Here is a 21,517-nt window from a genome sequence, read left to right as displayed (position 1 = left end):
CTCTCTCTCTTCTCCTTCTGGGACCCCTATAATGCAAATGTTGGTGTATTTAATGTTGTCCCAGACGTCTCTTAGGCTGTCTTCATTTCTTTTCATTCTTTTCTCTTTATTCTGTTCTGTGGCAGTGAATTCCACCATTCTGTGTTCCAGGTCACTTATCCGTTCTTCTGCCTCAGTTATTCTGCTATTGATTCCTTCTAGTGTATTTTTCATGTCAGTTATTATATTGTTCATCTCTGTTTGTTTGTTCTTTAATTCTTCTAGGTGTTTGTTCTTTAATTCTTCTAGGTCTTTGTTAAACATTTCTTGCATCTTCTCGATCTTTGCCTCCATTCTTTTTCCGAGGTCCTGGATCATCTTCACTATCATTATTCTGAATTCTTTTTCTAGAAGGGTGCCTATCTTCACTTCTTTTAGTTGTTTTTCTGGGGTTTTTTCTTGTTCCTTCATCTGGTACATAGTCCTCTGCCTTTTCATTTTGTCTGTTTTTCTGTGAATGTTGTTTTCGTTCCACAGGCTGCAAGACTGTAGTTCTTCTTGCTTCTGCTGTCTGCCCTCCAGTGGTTGAAGTATCTTCCCCCCCAGTCTTTATTCTTCCCTGTAGATTTCTTAGTTTAACTTTTACAGCTCAGGTTCAAATATTTTTTTGAATAAGATAAATATAAATAAAATAAAGGTGGATTTTTTTCCTTTGTAATCATTACATAATTTACGTAATATCTCTTACCTAAGAAGGAGTTTTATTCACATGCAAACATTTGTATGCACTTAGGTCATTGCTATTCTTTACAGTAGAGGCACAGTTGCTCCTTTAAGGCTTAGATATAAATTAAATTTAAATTAGCTTGATGTTTATAAAGCTATTTTCATAGCCAGTTAGTTGTGGTAGTTTTTTTCTCCCCAAGGCCATTATTTGACATTATTCAGTTTCAACAGAGATGTGAAATTGAATTCTAATAACAATAAGTAATTTAGAGGCAGGTTGTGTGATTTGAGTTGTTGCTGTGGGAACTGAATCAAAATGTATAGCAAAATTCAGTCTTCAATTTAAATAAATCCCTCAGTAATTTCATGTGCTTGAAATTTCCTTCCAAAGGAGGAAAGAGCATAATGCTAGCAAGTGTTTGGTAGCATGATAGCTATTTGTATCGTAAAATGGATTTAATATATGAAGTAAGCACAATGCCACAGAGTGAAATCAACTGTCACAATTAGCAAATAGTGCACATACTTGGGATGTTCACTCATCCTGCACGAATACAAATAGAAAAGGATGAAAAGTTCCTTCTTGTAATCCTGAAATCTGGAAACTTTTGTTCTTGTTCTGACTGCCACTGAACGTGACCTGGAAGACATCATGTAACCTCTACAAAAAAAATCTTAAGACTGGTTATGTCATTACAAATATTGAGTGTTATTGTGGATTGATAAAATAAATACAAACATTTGATTTTACAATTTTAAATTTTGTTTCTTGTTCTAGAAAACCTGTAAAAAACATTGAATTTTGCTAAAATACTTGCTTCAAAACCAAATTAATACTTCTGAAAAGCACTTTGTGTTTAAGCTTGAGTTCAGTAGTATTTCTATAAGGTATTGAAAAACTCCATTTTCATTTAATACAAATTATATCAGAATGGAATGGGCATTGTTCTGAAATAGATATATCAACAAATAAACTATTAATTAAATGAATATTTATATAATCTTTTTCTCATTGATAAAATGCAATTAATTCCATTTGAAAGTATGGCAGTAGTTACTTCAGTGTTGTATAACTGTTGACTGTGCTACACACTATACTTTTGAACAATTAGAAATGTATATTATTTTGATTTCTTCAGAATCTCATCTAACATTATATAATAAATATCTTTCCATTTATCTATGTGGTCTTTGTCCCTAAAATTGTTAATGCCTGAATAATAGCCAATTGAGTTACAACCCCCTAGAGCTGGACATTTAGGCTATTTCCCATTTTTTTACTATTATAAATAATAATACAAAGAAGCACCATTAGAGAAGCATCAGCTTTTTCTTCCCCCTCTTGTGAATTATTTACTAAGGATTAAACTACTTGTGGTATAACTACGAGTTGAGAGCTTCAGCATTTTTATAGCTCTTGCTGTGTGTTACCAAATCATTTTATAATGTCGGTATACAATTGAGTAGTACAATTTGCTTGAAGCCATTCCAGCCCTGAGGTTTTATTAAAATATATTTCTGAAAAATGATAATCAGTCATATTAAAACAGATTCATTTGGGCATCTTTAACAAATCATGATGAATTGAGGCAATTGAATGTAGTTAATTATTCATGTATGGTTTTCCTCTTAAGAATTTCTTGGAAAGGAGTGAAATGTCAACCCAAGATATATCTTAGATCAGTACCTAACTTGGGTTACTGGATGCTATATGGAAAATACAATTCTCATCTTAATATAGAAGATAATTGTTGATAGTCCTTATCTCTAGCTCTAATATAAATATCTTGAGCTATTTTTAAATAGCTCTGATTTAAACAGCCTTAGCTTTTTTTATTAAAACTGTATGCTGAGACAGCCATAGTACGTTAAGAAGCATAAGAAAAACATTAAGGGACAATACTTGTAGCATTTGCGTTTGTATTATAACTGTGTAAGCAGCCCATGCATTAAGACTTGTAACCTTTTACAACAGAAGACTATTTCTCTTCTCCTTAGATTGTTTAGCATAATAGCCTAGTAAAAGTTATCTAAGGGCATTTTTATCTTCCATTTCAAATTATAAAGAGGCTGATTCTAGAATGTAGCCAGAACTGAGTCGTCTTCAGTCTAAGGCTCTGGAGTCCCAGTGTACTGTAGGTCAACATTTTTGTTTTGGCTGTTTTTCCTATGAGACCAAAAGAACTTTGTACATAAATCAGGTAAGAAGAGATTCAAGTTTTCAAATCAGACCTAAAATCCTTGGTGGTCTTATAAATAATATTAATATACTTTTAAAGGCCAGTTTGGCTCATGGATAGCTCTAAGGACACATTCTCTTCCCAGGCAGTCTGAGAAGACTTCCGTGGTTCAGAATGGTCTTGGGAAATTTAGCCACCCTAGAGGCCATTTCTGGGTAAGAGAAATAACTTCATTCTCACCCAGGTATTTCACTCCCCTCTTGGCCAAAATCTTCTGCACCACAAATCTAAACTCACTTTTGATGTTAATCATACAAAGTGTCTATGTCATTTTTTCTATCTTCCTTTGAAAGACTTGCCAAAACTATTTCCTAACTTGAGCAAAGCAATGCCTAAAAGTCCCAAATTTATTTTTTAATTGTAATAAATGATACAAAGCTTTAATTCTACTTACATAGAAATAAGAATTTTAACAACATAATTACAGTTTAAATGTTATTTTCTGCTGTGTTTTTTCCCTTGCAGGCAATAATACATTGTAAGGAAGGGCTGAAGTATAAACTGTGTTTTGGCATCTAATTAAAAAATGTTTAGTTTCTTTTAAACTGTGATGGACAGAAGAAACAATATCAATTATATGCTCTTTTTCCCTCTAGGAACATTTCATGGAAGTAATTCGAAACCAGGAATTTGTGTTATTACCAGCCAGTGAAATTGCAAAGCTCTTGGCCAGTGATGACATGAACATTCCTAGTGAGGAGACGATATTGAATGCACTTCTTACTTGGGTCCGTCATGATTTGGAAGAGAGACGGAAAGATCTCAGTAAACTTTTGGCTTATATTAGGCTACCTCTCCTTGCGCCACAGGTAAACTATTTTTGATTATTTAAAATCAATGTCATAATTTCAACAACAGTAATTGCTGCAACTTTGAGTAGTCAGCCTTCCACATCTGTGGGCTCTGCATCTCAATTTCAGCGAAGTGTAGATTGAAAATATTTTTTAAAAAATTCCAGAAAATTCCAAAATGCAAAACTTGAAGCTGTCCTGTACCAGCAACTATTACATAACATTTACGTTGCATTTACAACTATTTACATAGCATTTGCATTGTATTTGGTATTGTAGGTAATCCAGAGATGATTTAAAGTATACAGGAGACTGTGTAGATGTTATCTGCAAATACTACATATTTGAGGTGAAATGTTGTATCCACACAAATCCTGGAACCAACCCCGTGTCCCCAGAATACTGAGGGACTACTGTGTTCACTTTATGCTAATTACATTAATATGAGCTTATCTATTAATTACATTAATATGAGCTTATTTATTCTATTCAATATGGTTATTTTATATATATTCCTATGAAATGTTAAGGTGAAAAGTAGCAAAAATAAAATTCTGTTTGTTTTCAACCCAGAAGGTCTGACTAGCTAAATTGCATCCATTAAGTAACATTGTTGCTTTGAGGTTAGTAATTTTATTTGACTCAGCTGCAGACCTATCCTAGCAACTGCAGACCTATCCTAGCAACTGAAGAATTAATAAAGCTGCTAATGAAAGAAACACTGGACTCTAGGAACCAGAAAATTTAGATTAATTCATTTGCCACACATTTATTAAGTATCCACTAAATGCTGGATTCTGATGGTATATAAATTAATAACATGTTAATAGTTCTGGCTCTGACATCCTAAAACTCGGTGACTTGGCAAATTCACTTACCTCGGTTTCTTCATCTGTCAAGTGGAGATAACATCCTTTCTATCTCACAGGATTTTTATGAGGATCAGAAAAGTGCTCTGTGAAATAAAATGTGTTATAAATAATATTAGTATAATTATTACCATTATTTTAGAATTGAGATATCTAGTTGGTATATTCAAAGCAATCAGTAACATATTTACATGCATAGTTTCCCCTTTTTACAGTTTCAGCTGGAATATACAAAAATTTCCTCTGCATATTTTGCTACTTATTTTGAGGCCTTAAATAGAGTCCTTGAAAGTAAAGAAAGAATGAGTTGTTACTGCTTGAGATCAGATTTTTTGTTGTTGTTGTTGTTTAAAGTGCCATGAGTTTAATTTTATTTGTATTTATCTTGAGCATTATATATTATTTCCATCTGTTGTGAGCAAAAGTTACTGTTTGTTCTCTACCTTATAGAAACAAAAATCAGTGCTGATGCTTTATAAGAAAGACCTCTCTTCACAGATAGAATATTGTTTGAATTCATAGGAGTGAAACTACACGAACTGGTGACAATTCAGGAACAATAACATCATAAAACATTTCTCTTAAAATCAGATTTAAAGATGAGAGGACTATTTTTGCTGATATACAACAGAATTTTTTCTTATCCTTTTATAAATGAAAGAAAATAAAATCTGAAAAATCCTAGTGGACTTTGAAAAGAATCTGTGCAATTAAGTAACCTGACAATTTACTTCAGTCCTGTAGCTTCAAATATTTATGATACTATATTTGCATGACTCTAAGAGATCTTTAAAATTTCTTTTATCCAGGATACTGCTGATAATCATAGCCATAAGATCTTAGAGTTGAAAGGCACTTTGGAGAACATTTAGTCTAACACCTGTTGTACAAATGAAGTAACAGACCAAAAATGTAAAACCATATGCGCAAAATCACAAAGTGATTGCATAAATCCCTTCTGCGTTTTAGTTTTCTTTGGCTTTGTTACTTGGCTAACATCATATATTAGAGTTATGAGACAGAGGTAGGACTTGAACCCAAATAAAGTTCTATGCCTTTTCCACTGAACTATTCTGCCTTTTGAATGTACTTTGTGTAAATTTGCGAGGTGGGGGGAGGGACATTAGGTGGAGGAAGAAATAGATTAAAAAATAAATCGGGGCTTCTCTGGTGGTGCAGTGGTTGAGAGTCTGCCTGCCGATGCAGAGGACACGGGTTTGTGCCCCGGTCCGGGAAGGTCCCACATGCCGCGGAGCGGCTGGGCCCATGAGCCATGGCCGCTGAGCCTGCACGTCCAGAGCCTGTGCTCCGCAACGGGAGAGGCCACAACAGTGAGAGGCCCGCGTACCACAAAAAAATAAATAAAAAATAAATCAGTAATTACAATATAATGAGATGAAGGCTGTGATCTATACATAAACATGGTATTATGAAAATAATTGGAGTGGCCCACCCAGACTGATGGTCGGGAAGCTAGGAGAACCTCTGAAGTGTCAGTCAGTTTGCAGGCTGAGTTCGCCACCCAAAAGAATGGGCATAATAGCCCAAGGAAGAAGGGGTTCTAGTTATAGAGCCATGAACAAATTCGTGTTCTGGAATTTGAAGATAGCTTGCATGGCTAGAGTACAGAAATAAAAGGGCAATGTTGAGAGATGAGTCTGGAGAGGTAAACAGACCGGATCGTGAAGGAACTCAGTCATGCCAAGGTGTTTGGATTTTATCCTAAAAGCAGTGAGGAAGCACTAAAGGGTTTTAAGTAGGGAATGGCATAATTATCCTTTTAGTTTAGAAAGATCCTATAACTGCATTGCAGAGAATGGATGGGAGGAGTCAAAGTAGAAATACACTAGGAAGGCTATTGGATTCAGACCAGTGAATTAATCACTTTCTGGAAGTGGAGGTAGAGAAATTAATTACCAGAATCAAGAGCTATTTAGAAGGTAGAATTGATGCAACTTAATGACCAACTGAATGATGTGGGGTAAAAAAGAAAAAAAAAAAGAAGGGTCCAGAATAATTCTGATTTGTGCAACTAGGTTGATGAAGGTGCTGTTGATTAAGACAGAATACAGGATGAAGAGCTGATTTTGAAGGTGGGGAAGAAAGTAGAAGAACCATGTTCCCAGAGCTTCTCGACACCTTGAATCCTCTTAGAGTCTAAGAAGTTTTGAAAACTACTTATTTATGTTGTTGAAGCCAAGGGGAAGAGAGTGACACTGATCAAAGAGAACATGAGGGTACTAGGGGTGGAACCCTAAGAATTACTAATATTTAGTGGTAGTCCCAAAGCTGCCTAAATACCTGTAGTACCATTAAAAAGAGATTGCAAGTTCTAGAAGGAGGAAATTTTTTTTGCAGGGGGGCTGCATTGGGTCTCCTTTGCCACGTGGGCTTTCTTTAGTTGCGGCGAGAGGGGGCTACTTTTCGTTGCAGTGCATGGGCTTCTCATTGCGGTGGCTTCTGTTGTTGCAGAGCACGGGCTTTAGGCCCGCAGGCTTCAGTAGTTGTGGCTCACGGGCTCTAGAGCGCAGGCTCAGTAGTTGTGGCGCACGGGCTTAGTTGCTCCGTGGCATGTGGGATTTTCCCAGACCAGGGATCGAACCCGTGTCCCCTGCATTGACAGGCGGATTCTTAACCACTGCACCACCAGGGAAGGAGGAAATTTTAACATCATTAGATGCTACAGAGAAGACAGATAAGGATGGAAAAACCACTGGATTAGCCCAATGGTTCTCAAAATGTGATCCCCAACTATAGGATCAGCACCACATGGGTAATTGTTTAAAATGAAAATTATTAGGCCCCCAGGCTACACCTACTGAATCTGAAACTCTGGGGGTGGTTATTAAAAACACAAGCCAGCTGTATTTTATAAGCCCTCAGGTGCATCTGATGCCCACTCAAGTTTGAGAACCACTGTCTTAGCTTGATGAGTAGCTGTGATGGAAGCCACATTGCTCTGTATAATTTAAACAAGTTAATAACACCTCTTGGAGCACTGTTTTTCTTTTCTGCAGTGGTAATACTCTGTTGCACCATCATGGCATTTAGAGATACTAGCAGGGTTTTTTTTTCTCCCTTGCTAAAAGTAAAGGGCAAGTTTGCAGACTTAGAGTTGTCAAGTGATGAAGTATTGAAGTAGACTCTGAAATCATCAAGAAAATGTTGGATTGTATTCTGAATGTTTTATTTTAAAAGATAGGAAAAGGATGAAGTTGCTAAGATCTTAAAAGTTCTCATCACACACCAAAAAATTGTAACTCTGTGGGGGTGGATGTTAACTAGACTTATTGTGGTGATCATTTTCATGTATATATATATATCTCAAATCATTATGGTGTACACCTGAAACTAATATGTTCTCTGTCAATTATATTTCAATAAAAAACAAAAGTGAAAAATGAAAACAAAAGAAGTCTAGTGCCTATCAAATAAATGACTAATTTTTTTTAATTGACATTAGATCCAGTTACCTAATGAGTTTACTTTTGTGAAATAATTCCTTTTTCAATGAGGTTTTACCCTACTCCGTTGATAAGAAACATTCTATTTACCCTAACTAGAAAGAGTTCAACTGACATATAGTAATTTTATTGTAGTGTCTCCTTAAAATGATATAGGAAATCATATATATCATTGTAATCCTCATCCAAATGATCATTTTAGTGTAGCTTTTTTTTTTAAACTCTGAATAATCCAGAAGACAAGTGTGTGTGTAGTTTTATTTTACCTTCGAAAGCATTTCAGACTTTTCTGTTTGATCCCATTTTAAATAATGTGCATAGAAATACAGTTGGCCCTCGAACAGCATGGGGATTAATCTGTGTATAACGTATAACCTCCATATCTGAGGTTCCTCTATATCTGTGGATTCAGCCAGTGGACTGTGTAATACCGTGGTATTTACTACTGAAAAATATCTGTGTATAAGTGGACCTGTGTGTTTTGTATCCACGTTGTTCAAGGGTCAACTGCATTAGGACATTATTTTAAAGATTTTGGCACCTAAATTCTTAAAGTTCCCAATGGTTACCCTGTATTACAAGTGTCTTGGTCTCCACTATTCTGTTCTCAATTCTCATAATTGTTTTTTACTAAAATTCAGAAATATAAAACGAGTCAGTATTTATATTTAGTATTTTATTTTACAAGTTTTGTAAAAACTTTTTTTGCAAGTTTGTAAAAAAAACTTCTTTTAAAGGCTGTAGAGTTCATAAATCATTCACATTCTGTTTTTCACTCTTAGTAGTAGTTGAAGGGACAGTTTTAGTGAAATAGTCATATAGTGAACAAGTATGTGAGTGAAGATAAAAATTTACAAATGGAAAATGTTCCTTCTATTTTCTAAATGTTTCCATTTTAATAATTTGCCATTCTTTTATGGCAGAGAAGGTACATAGTATTCACCTAAAATGAAGAGTATATGAGAGTCTGTATTTTGTAGTGCTTTATCAGTACCTTCTGAATGATTTTCCAAATGATATCTGGTACCTTCTATTTGATTAATCTGATACTTAGATTAATGGATGCATATTTCCTTCCATTATTTCATCTCTCTGCTTAAATATAATTAATTCCATTTGTTCAAAAATTATAGATAATGTCAGCATGCTAAGAAATATATTTTGCTTCATATTGCAGTAACTATTGAGTCTTACAAGACTTTACTTTCTATAATTTTTTCACATTTATTTTTTTTCAAAGGACTAAAGCAATTATATATAACCGAAGTAATATAAACACTAAGATTAATCTAAATGAACCAACTCAATGCATATTCATTAATGGCTTCTCTAGCAAGTATAACTATATTTTGTGTGCACAGAATAATATAGAATAATTAATACCAGAATTTATACTCTGGCTTAGGTCCTGAGACTTAGGTCTTAATTTGGCTTTTTTACCTTTAGCATGCTGTTCTCAGTTTCCAAATGCCACAAACTATTTTACAGTGACTTTTGTTAGAGACTTCCTTCTCTTCCATTATCAAAATATGAACATACTCTCAACATTATTAGCCATTAAGGCAATGCAAAGTAAAACTGCATTTCCCACCCACTCAAGCGGCTAAAAAGAGAAGATAGTAATAATTGTTGGTGAGAATGTGGAGAAACAGGAACCCTCATAGATTGCTGGTGTGAATATAAATAGTGCAGCCACCTTAGAAAACAGTTTGACACTTTCTTAAAAAGTTAGCATAAGTTTATGACATGACCCAGCAATTCTACTCCTAGGTATATACCCAAGAGAAATGAAAACATATATCCACATAAAGACTTGCACACAAATGTTCTTAGCAGCTTTATTCCTAATAGCCCAAAACTGGAAACAATATAAGTGTCCATCAACTGGTGAATGGATAGACAAAATGTGATGTATCCATACAATGAATTATTATTCAACAGTAAAAAGAAATGAAGTAGTGATACATGCTACACATTGATTAACCTCAAAAACATGCTAAATGAAAAAAGCAAGATACAAGAGACCGCATATTGTATGATTCTCTTTATACGAAACATCTAAGGGCAAATCTACAGAGACAGATTAGTGCTTGGAAGAGGAGATAGGAACAGAGATTAACAGTAAACAGACATGCGGGATCTAATCAGGGTAATGAAAATGTTCCAAAACTGTTTTATGATAATGGTTGCGCAACTTGGTAAATTTACTGAAAATCATTGAATTGTATACTTGAAATGGTGAATTATAAAATATATAAAGTATACCTTATATTATCAAATACAATCCTACCGTGTATCAAAAGGATAATACACTATGACCAGGAAGGTCTTTTTCTAGGAATACAAGAATGGTTGAGTATTAGGAAATCTGTCAAGGTAATTATATCAGTAACTTCAAGGAGAAAAAGCCTAATAATCATATTAATAGATGTATAAAAGATACTGGAAAAAATTAGCAACCATTCTTAATTTTAAAACTCTAACGTAAAATAGGGAGAGAAGAAAACAACCTATCTATAATAAAGATGGATTACTAAATGCTATAGTAACTATTATCTTAAATAGTGAAACACTAAAACATATCAATTTAAACCAGAAAAATGGATACTCTATATCACCGTAATTATTTAACATTGCTTTGAAGGTTTTAGCAACTACAATAATAAAATAAAAATGAAATAATTGGCATACATATTAGAAAAAGATGTAACTATCCCAGTTTGGTGATTATTATGATTTTATGCCTAATAGCTAGAGTTTGATAAGGGAATGTGGTAAAGTGGTAGGTTATGATACAAGTATACAATGACAAAAGATTTGTAAAGTGGAAATTCAAAAATCTATTTCCAATAGCAATAAAAATAATTTTTAAAATATATTTAATATATTATTTAATACATTTAATATAAAATGAACATATTTAATTTAAAAAGGCATAATAGTACCTATATAAAGAAAGCTATAAACAGTGGAAAGGCATCTTGAACAAAAAGACTTAGCATCATAAAAATGTAAATTCTCCCAAAATTAATAAATTGAATGCAGTTCATATTAGAATGCCAACAGGATCAAGATGGCAAAGGGGAATTAGATAAATCTGTCTTAAGTTTATATGGAAAGTAAAGACTCAAAAATAGTCAAGGGCTTCCCTGGTGGCGCAGTGGTTGAGAGTCTGCCTGCCGATGCAGGGGACACGGGTTCGTGCCCTGGTCCAGGAAGATCCCACATGCCGCGGAGCGGCTGAGCCCGTGAGCCATGGCCGCTGAACCTGCGCATCTGGAACCTGTGCTCTGCAACGGGAGAGGCCACAACAGTGAGAGGCCTGCGTACCGCAAAAAAAAAAAAAAAAAAAAAAAGCGCCAAGAAAACTGTGAAAATGAATAGTGAGGGTAGATTTATATCATATAAGCAGGAAATGCCATAAAGATGCTGTAATAAAATATAGTATTAGAAAAGGAATAGACAAATAGATTAGAGGATTAAAGAGCAGATCTCATATATCCTGAGACTATTTATGACCAAAGTTCAATTCAGTTGGAAATGGAGGGAATTATTTAGTAAGTGGTGCCAATACAGAACTAGCTATTCATTTGGAAGAAAAAATATTTCTCAACTCATCTTCTGTTTAAAAATTAATTTCGTATGGCTCAATATCCTAAATGAAAGAAATAAGGCAATAAAGGGGCAGGGAGGGGGATGGAGAACCAAGTACAAAAAGAAAAAAATAATTTTTTAAAAGGCAGGGTATGACCATATTTATGCATTTACATAAAATTACATAGGTAAAAAAATAGGATTCAGTGAAGTACAAGGAATTTTAATTCATTTAGAATAAATCACCATTTGGAGTTCTTTGCCGCTTAAAAAAATTGGCAAGTTTTGTTTTTGCTGTTGGTTGCTGGTTGAACATTCTTTAGAGAGGTCAGATAAATGCAGTCTAATTAGTCAACTCCTACTTATTATTCTTCAGTTAAAACTATTTCTAACTTAAAGAGTAAAATGATTTATTTTAGACAATCTGGAAAATATAGAAACATACAAAGAAAGATTATTTAAAACACCAGTTTCCCCACTACCCAGAGATAAGCACTATTAAGATTTTAAAGCATACCACTTCTCCTCAGTTTCTGTTTTTCAATGAAATGTAAATTTTGTAAATGTTGAATATTTTAGTTAAAAATAGATGTCCAGACTTGGATTTTTTTTAACTTTTCACTTTATCTTATTTTTTAATTTTTTAAATTTATTTATTTTAATTTTTTTGGCTGTATTGGGTCTTAGTTGCGGCACACAGGATCTTCATTGAGGCATGCAGGATCTTTCCTTGTGGTGCGCAGGCTTCTCTCTAGTTGTGTCGCGTGGGCTCCAGGGTACGTGGGCTCTGTAGTTTGCGGCATGCAGGCTGTCTAGTTGAGGCTCACGCAAGCTCAGTAGTTGTGGCACGTGGGCTTAGTTGCCCCACGGCATATGGAATCTTAGTTCCCTGACCAGGAATTGAACCCACGTTCCCTACATTGGAAGGCAGATTCTTTACCACTGGACCACCAGGAAAGTCCCTTGGATTTTTTTTTTAATGAGATCATTTCCATTTGTGAACTAGTTTATTCTTTCAACCCTACTATTTTCTTGGTCATTCAATACACATACTATTTCTTCTAGTTCCTAGCAGACATGGAAAATAATGCACTGTTTCGAGATGATATACAATGTCAGAAACTAATTATGGAAGCAATGAAGTATCACCTACTACCAGAGAGACGGCCCATGTTACAGAGTCCTCGGACAAAACCTAGGAAGTCAACTGTTGGTACATTATTTGCAGTTGGAGGAATGGATTCAACAAAAGGTATTAAATAATCTTTTATTGGAAGGAATGGAAAAATGAATATTTTAAAAATTTTTATTGAAGTATAGTTGATTTACAATGTTATGTTAGTTTCAGGTATACAGCAGAGTGATTCATCTATACATATACATATATCCACTCTTTTTATAGATTCTTTTCCCATATAGAGAAAAGAGTATTACTCATTACAGAGTATTGAGTAGAGTTCCCTGTGCTATACAGTAGGTCCTTACTAGTTATCTATTTTATATATAATAGTATGTATATATCAATCCCAATCTCCCAATTTATCCCTCTCCCCTTTTCACCCTGTTAACCATAAGATTGTTTTCTACATCTGTAACTCTATTTCTGTTTTGTAAGTAAGTTCATTTGTACCATTTTTGAAGATTCCACATATAAGTGATGTCATACAATATTTGTCTTTCTCTGTCTGACTTACTTTACTCAGTATGACAATCTCTAGGTCCATCCATGTTGCTGCAGATGGCATTATTTCGTTCTTTTTTATGGCTGAGTAGTATTCCATTGTATATATGTACCACATCATCTTTTTTTTTTTTTTTTGTGGTACATGGGCCTCTCACTGTTGTGGCCTATCCCGATGCGGAGCACAGGCTCTGGAAGCATAGGCTCAGCGGCCACGGCTCACGGGCCAGCCGCTCCGCGGCATGTGGGATCTTCCCAGACCAGGGCACGAACCCATGTCCCCTGCATCAGCAGGTGGACTCTCAACCACTGTGCCACCAGGGAAGCCTGCGGTGGCTTCTCTTGTTGCGGAGCACGGACTCTAGGCACACAGGCTTCAGTAGTTGCAGCACGCAGGCTCAGTAGTTGTGTCTCATGGCTCTAGAGTGCAGGCTCTGTAGTTGTGGCACACGGGCTTAGTTGCTCCACGGCATGTGGGATCTTCCCAGACCAGGGCTCGAACCCATGTCCCCTGCATTGGCAGGTGGATTCTTAACGACTGCGCCACCATGGGAGTCCTCAAAAATGTTTTTGAACAGCTACTGTATACAGTGGAGTCTATTATATGCCACTGAGAATGCAAAGATGGAAAGAGACTTGGTATTTATTGCAAATAACTTAAAATTTTTGTAAAGTAAATAAAAAATAATAAAACTCAAATATATAAGAAAAATATATTTTATATATATGCATATATTTACACACACACATATATATAAACCTTCAAAGGTTTCTTGCCATATATGTATATGGCAAAACTATAAATTTTAGGAGATATCAATAGCGTCTGTGCTCTGGTGACCTAATTGTAGCAAATACTTTAGAATGAATGTTTGTCTTGATTGTAATTTTGTAAGAATAGCACTGATAGCATGTTGTATTAGAAGCTTAGAAGACAGAAGTAAAGTAGATACTAATTGAACTCTTCATACCTGGGGGTTGGGTGTTTGTTTGTTTTAGAGGAGTGGGTCTTTTTTTTTTTCTTAATTCCACTATTCTTACCTCATAAAGAGAACAGAAGAGTTCCTCGGCTCTTCTAATTCTTGAAAAAAATGTAGACACTGTCCAGCAGTTATTCCCTAAACTTTCCACTCTCACAGCTCCCAAAGCACTTGATGTACACTTATGCTCTTGTCTTTCCTGGTTGCAGTGGAGTGTGTATCCTCTCCCTCCTCCTATCAAAGCCCCTCCCCTGTGCCCTGATACTGCCCTTTCCTGCCTCTTCAGGAACCTCCCACCATTAATGAGGATCCCTTCATCTCCTGTATTTTCAGCTTCCTTCCCCACAACTCAATCCTTCCCATTGACTCAAGTTTTTCTACTTTTAAAAGCAAAACAAAACGAAACCTCACTCCACTGAGTAATTCTTATCTCTCTCTTCCTTTTTGTAGCCAGACTTCTTAGAGGAATCGTCTATGCTCACTGTCTCCATTTCCTCACCTCTCAATCATGTCTCAACTGCTCAAACAAGGGACCCTGCCTAAAGTCATCAGTGACCTCCATGCAGCTAAATCCAGTCATACTTTTTAGTCTTCATCTTACTTGATACTCTCAGCAGCTATACACTTTTTTACTTTGGCTTCCACGGTGCTAAACTACCCTGCTTTCCTCCCACTTCTGGCTGTTGCTACTCAGCCCCCTTTTACAGATAATCCTTTCTCATTTGACCTCTTAGTACCAGAGCCAGGTGTACTCTGGTACTAGAGAATAGTAGGAGATGAGGACAGAGATACAAGCAAGGATGAGCTCATGCAGGGGCTTATTGTAATTTATTAAATGTATTACTGTCATTGCTAATAATATACTTTTGTATGTCTAATTTCATAAAACACTCAAGCACGGTGAGCTTTTTATTTGCCTAACTTCTATCTATCACTATTAAGGAGCAACAAGCATTGAAAAATATGATCTCCGTACAAATATGTGGACTCCTGTAGCCAATATGAATGGGAGGAGGCTGCAGTTCGGCGTTGCGGTGTTAGATGACAAACTGTATGTGGTTGGAGGAAGAGATGGACTGAAGACTTTGAATACTGTAGAATGCTACAACCCCAAAACAAAAACTTGGAGTGTGATGCCTCCTATGTCTACACATAGGCATGGCCTTGGTAAGCATAACTGCAGATTCATTCATAAGGTCATACCCTAGGCTTGCATGGCATTTTCACATTCTTTACTAGGCAGAAGAGCAGTGTGGCAGCTGCTGGGCCAACAGCAGTCACCAAGCGTTCCTGCGCATGCTCCCTGTCATCTGAGAAGCAGAAGCAGAGAAAACAAGCCTGTACATAAATGTATATTGTGCAACCAGCACAAGTGAAAACATGAATATTTAAGAATTGTGGTGTACCACGATGGACTGACAAGCCACCTTTTGACATGTGGGTTCTATGTTGACAATTAGTGTTATCTAACCTAATTGAAATGCATACTTATTTAAAAACCTTTAGCATTATTAGTTTTCATCTATATCCCTTAGTTTTTAAGCAGAAATGAGTACGACGCAGAAAAATTTTGAGGTGGCACAGAGAATGTAATGATAGAGGCTTTTTTTCTTTAATTCAGTAATTCACTGAGCAGATATTGATTAGTGTGTGCTATATGCCATGCTCTGTGTTCTGTAGGTATACAAAGATGAGAAAGATGAGGCTTGCAATGTATGTGTATCGTCCAGATTTTGCTGCATAACAAGCCACTTCAAAACTTGGAGGCTTAAACCAAGAGCCATTTATTTAGCTCATGGACCTGTGTATCAGCTGGGCAGTTCTTCTGGTCTGGACTGTCTTAGAAGATTTCTGCTGGGTTTTCTCATGAATCTAGGTTGGGCAGGCAGGCTGGTTGGCTGGTTGACCTAGAATGGCCTCACTCACGTGGGTACTGGTAGACAGGCTGTCAGCCTGGGCAGCAGAGGCAACTGGGCCATATGATGCTAGTCATTCAGGCTAGACCAGGCTTCTGCAAATGGTGGCAGTCACAGGGTTTCAAAAGCAGGAAGAGAAGGCATGCTCCAATGCACAAACACTTTTCAAGCTTCTGCTTGCCTCATGTTTGCTAACATCCCATTGGCCAAAACAAGTCACATGGCCAAGCCCAGATTCAAAGGATAGAGAAATAGACTCCTCCTCTTGATGGGAGGACCTACAAGAATCACATTGAAAATAAGCATGTATTCTGGGAAAGGAAGAATATGTGACCTTATCGTCAATTTATCACAATTTGGAAAATGTTTAAAATAGTTGCAATAAAGAATTTGATAGGTTATCATAAAAGATGAGTTAAAAGATGAATGAGTAGCAGTGAAAGGATAGTTGAGTTTGGATAGCATAGGTTTCTACTATACTCAATTTATTAATACTGAGCACCTCAGTAGAGGTTGCCCAAAAGGCCAATGAAAAATATCTAGGCATGAAGATTGGTATGGTAGTGGATACAGCAAAAAATCAAAGAGACAAGGGTTTCTACTAGTTGCATTTAGGTTTCAATGAAAGATGATCTTAAATTCCAAGTTAGGTAAGTGAGTAAAACCAGACAGTTGGGGCTAAGGTACTGAGAGAAGAGCTTAAAATTAACTATATGAAATTTAACAAAGAAAACCATAACACATTACTCTTGAGTCCATAAAATCAACTATTATGTAGGCATAGAACGGGAAGATATATCTTAAAAGCAACATGAACAGGACTTACAAATTTGTGTTGACCATAAAATCCAGGGTCAAAAGTGTGATTCAATTGCAAACTTTCCCCTACTATGGGGAAAAGAAAATCAATTCTAACTTAAGATAAATCTTATAGATATAGTATTACATAGAATGAGAATGCCCATGATCCAGCTATGTCTTGTGCAGATGTGATTGTGCATGGAATACTATCATTAGTTCTAGGTACCATACAAAAGACTTTATTGAACTGCAGCAAGTTCAGAGGAGAATGATCATATCACTCAAAGTGTCTTCTTTAAACCTTTATTTCCATTTTTGTGTCATTCAAAACAGCTTTGTTGTAACTATTTACCTTGTAATATTATTTACCTTATAATAAATAATGTTTTAAATTTGAACTTATAAAAGAAATCTTTATGTAAGTAAATTTTAAATTAATTATACTCACACACATATATATAATTGAATATGTATTATATATAATTGGAGATAGATTAGATAGATAGATAGATCTCCTATAGCCAGTACTGGCAGAACACAAATGAGTGGAATGATACGTTGGTTTTGGTCATACATGAATGGTTACTATGTCATCTGGCCATGATTTCACAAAAGTAAATGTCTTCGTATCACAATATTTGTGTTTTGGCCTTCAGGTGATACATATTTATATCTCACCTGACTATGGTCATATCATACCTCTTTTCAAAACCCTCTGCTGGCTTTCCATCTCATTTAGAATAAAATCCAAAATCCTTACAATAGTCCCGACCACCATGTGATTTGACTCCACCCTTCCTCTCATCTCCTACACTGTCCCCCTTACTCACCCTCCACAGCCAACTGGGCTCCTTGCTGTATGTACCACAGAGGCACTAAGCATGCCTCAGGACCTTTGTACATACTGTTCTCTTTATCTCACCTTCTTCTCCCCCAGATACATTCATGTCTGGTTTCCTAACTTCATTCACATTTTTGTTCAAATGTCACTTTATCTGAGAGGTCTCCCTTGATCCTCTCTACTCTTTTACTTTGCTCCTTTTTTTTTTTTTTTTTTTGCGGTACGCAGGCCTCTCACTGCTGTGGCCTCTCCCGCTGCGGAGCAGAGGCTCCGGACGCGCAGGCTCAGCGGCCATGGCTCACGGGCCCAGCCGCACTGCGGCATGTGGGATCCTCCCGGACTGGGGCACGAACCCTCATCCCCTGCATCGGCAGGCGGACTCTCAAACACTGCACCACCAGGGAAGCCCTAAATTTTTTTTTAAGATATATTTATTTATTTATTTTTGTCTGTTGGGTCTTTGTTGCTGCACGAGGGCTTTCTCTAGTCGTGGCAAGCGGAGGCTACTCTTCGTTGCGGTAAGCGAGCTTCCCATTACGGTGGCTTCTCCTGTTGCGGAGCACGGGCTCTAGGCGCTCAGACTTCGGTTGTTGCCGCACACGGGCTCAGTAGTTGTGGCACGCGGGCTCTAGAGCGCAGGCTCAGTAGTTGTGGCTCACGGGCTTAATTGCTCCTTGGCATGTGGGATCTTCCCAGACCAGGGATTGAACCCATGACCCCTGCATTCGCAGGCGGATTCTTATCCACTGTGCCACCAGGTAAGTCCCACTACTTTTATTTCTTGTTAGCACTTATCAATGCCTGAAATATACTTTGTATCTGTTTCCTAACTAAAATGTTAGGTCGAGGCTTCCCTGGTGGCACAGTGGTTAAGAATCTGCCTGCCAGTGTAGGGGATACGGGTTCGAGCCCTGGCCCAGGAAGAACCCACATGCCACGGAACAACTAGGCCTGTGTGCCACAACTGCTGAGCCTGTGCTCTGCAGCAAGAGAAGCCACCACAGTGAGAGGCCCGCGCACTGCAATGAGGAGTGGCCCCCACTCTCCACAACTAGAGAAAGCCTGCGTGCAGCAACGAAGACCCAAAGCAGCCAAAAATAAATAAATGATTAAAATAAAATAAAATATTAGGTCCATCAGGGCAGAGGCCTTATCTATTACGTTCTACTAAGTGCCTGACACTTAGTAGAAACTCAATAGCTATTTGTTGAATAAATGAAATTTGGCTTTGTTCCCTCGCGATGAAACACGCCAATGGATTGTGGTATCTAATCTACAGCAAAATCTTATGAATTTGAATTAAAGGGAGAAAAGAATAAAATTGCTGTTTTCTAATATATTATAAATCCAAATTATTGAAAAATGTTTTAAGTATGGCAATGTGTGCATCTTGTATTTTTTTAAAATACCTTTCCCCTGTTGGACCTCAAAATACTGCCTCTAAAACTTTTTTTTTTTTTTTCGCGGTACGCGGGCCTCTTGCTGCCGTGGCCTCTCCCGTTGCGGAGCACAGGCTCCGGATGCGCAGGCTCAGCGGCATGGCTCATGGACCCAGCCGCTCCGCAGCATGTGGGATCTTCCCGGACCAGGGCACAAACCCGTGTCCCCTGCATCGGCGGGCAGACTCTCAACCACTGCGCCACCAGGGAAGGCCTACCTCTAAAACTTTTAAGAGCTACAGTGCTATTGCTCCCCCTCACCCACCCACCTATCTACCAAGAAGAGCTATGAGGAAGCCAGATATCTTTATCATAAATTTTTGCCTAGTTAAATTTGCATGTTAAAGGTTCATTGTACTTACATTTCAGTTAAAAGATTTTTAAGTCATTGCTTCTTTCCTGTCTCCTTGTAGGTGTGGCTGTATTGGAAGGTCCTATGTATGCAGTAGGAGGGCATGATGGTTGGAGCTATCTGAATACAGTGGAAAGATGGGACCCTCAGGCTCGCCAGTGGAATTTTGTTGCCACTATGTCCACTCCCAGAAGCACAGTAGGTGTGGCAGTACTAAGCGGAAAGTAAGGAAATATTTAAGGTTCCACTTAAAACACAATAAATTAAATGTATTAAGCTATATCTTGTCCAACTTAAAGATACATAGAAATCATGAGAGAAATAACTCTGAGTGATGTAAACAACCTTTTTAAATAGTCTCTTTTTATCATAGCTCTAAATATAAATAGCTCAACATTGTTAGTCTTTTATTCTAATGTGCAGATACTATAAATTTCTAGTTATCATTTTGAGTGAATAAATTTTATATGAATATTCAATGTCGTCAAAATCTGGTGGTTCATATAGCTTTAAAAGTATATGGTCTTTTAAAAGTTGTATGGTCTCTCTCATGTTTCCCTAAATAATTCTTTCCATTTCTTCTACTGATGTTTCCTTACTTTTACTTCCTTCTTATCTTGGTAAACTGCTGAAAACTAGAATGCATTTAGAAAGAGGTGCTTTCTTGCTTCTTATCTGCTCTAAATAGAGTAAACAAATTTGGATAGAGCCACCACTCAAATACTAAATACATAGTATCTTTTTCAGGCCTTTCTTCCATAAAATGAAGCCCTTATGGTTATTAAATAAAAGTTGTTTGTTGCATACCTTTACTCACTTAAAATGTTTTATCATCATTTCCAGGAAGAGGGAAGAACCAAGGTTAAAACATAGAGACTTAAAATTATTTGTTGGATTGTTACTGATTATCAAAAAAATGAGAAAATGTTAGTAATATTTTTATATTTTATGACCTAAGGTCTTGTTTCCTCAGGACCTGTTAGTTGCATCCTTTTTTTGGTTAATTTTTAGCACGATTACAAGTAATAAGATATAGAAATAGAAACCCATTTTTTAAATATATCTGATCTCAATACACCTCCCCTCATTTGTTTTAGCTAAAGAAATGGCTTCAAATTTTATCACTACATTTCTCTCCTAGTTCTTTGGTAGAAGAGTCAGCCACCAAAGAGTATAAAAAGTGAAAAAAAAGAAATTACTATTTCTGGCTAGAAATATTTATTTCTAATAGAAGACATAAGAATAACTGCCTTCTCTAAAACCTGATTTCCAAACCTGCAGTATCCTGGACTTCTAGGCATAGAGGTATCTTACTTTCTTACCTTTTCTTGCTCTCTAATGAGAAATAAATATTTCTGTATTTAACCTACCTGAAGCACAATTTATTGAGTATAATTCTGAGAGTACCTAATAATATCAGAAGCTAAGGACTTCTTATCTACTAAGTAGTAAGACAGTTGATTTTGAAAGTATCGTATATCTACGTTGTGATTTTAACTGGTCTGTTGGGGTAGACTGGTCACTTTGTCCCTAACCTTAACTCTCTTCCTTTCATTCTTCATTTTAGAGACTCACCTAATGTTCTGCCTAAAACACAAATAGGACCATGTCACTTTCCTACTTAAAACCTTTCAGTAGCTTATCTGACCAAGCCTCCTTTTTGATCTTGCCTCTGTCCACCTCTCTAGCCTCTTCTCTCTCCTCTACCCATGCATAATACACTCCAGCAAAACTAATCCATTTGTGAAAAATACATTTTGTTTCACATTCCTATTGTCTGTTAAGCGACACCATCTTTCTTAGAATATTGTTTCCCCCACTTTCCTTCCTGGCAAACTCAGCAT

At 36.6% G+C, this 21,517-nt stretch overlaps 1 protein-coding gene across 3 annotated transcripts in view; it reads left to right on the top strand.

The window, feature by feature from the left end:
- Positions 1-21,517, top strand: part of KLHL5 (kelch like family member 5) — a 75,484-nt gene that overhangs the window by 42,191 nt on the left and 11,776 nt on the right. For all 3 annotated transcript variants that reach the window (XM_004266239.4, XM_049708781.1, XM_049708782.1), the window contains 4 exons: positions 3,542-3,754; positions 12,729-12,915; positions 15,267-15,491; positions 19,735-19,897. In XM_004266239.4, coding sequence (XP_004266287.1) covers positions 3,542-3,754; positions 12,729-12,915; positions 15,267-15,491; positions 19,735-19,897 — 788 coding nt within the window. The remainder of the gene's footprint in view (positions 1-3,541; positions 3,755-12,728; positions 12,916-15,266; positions 15,492-19,734; positions 19,898-21,517) is intronic.

Source organism: Orcinus orca, chromosome 4 (genome assembly GCF_937001465.1).
Source record: "Orcinus orca chromosome 4, mOrcOrc1.1, whole genome shotgun sequence".
Classification (NCBI taxonomy): Eukaryota; Metazoa; Chordata; class Mammalia; order Artiodactyla; family Delphinidae; genus Orcinus; species Orcinus orca.
This window is presented reverse-complemented; position numbering and strand designations above follow the sequence as displayed.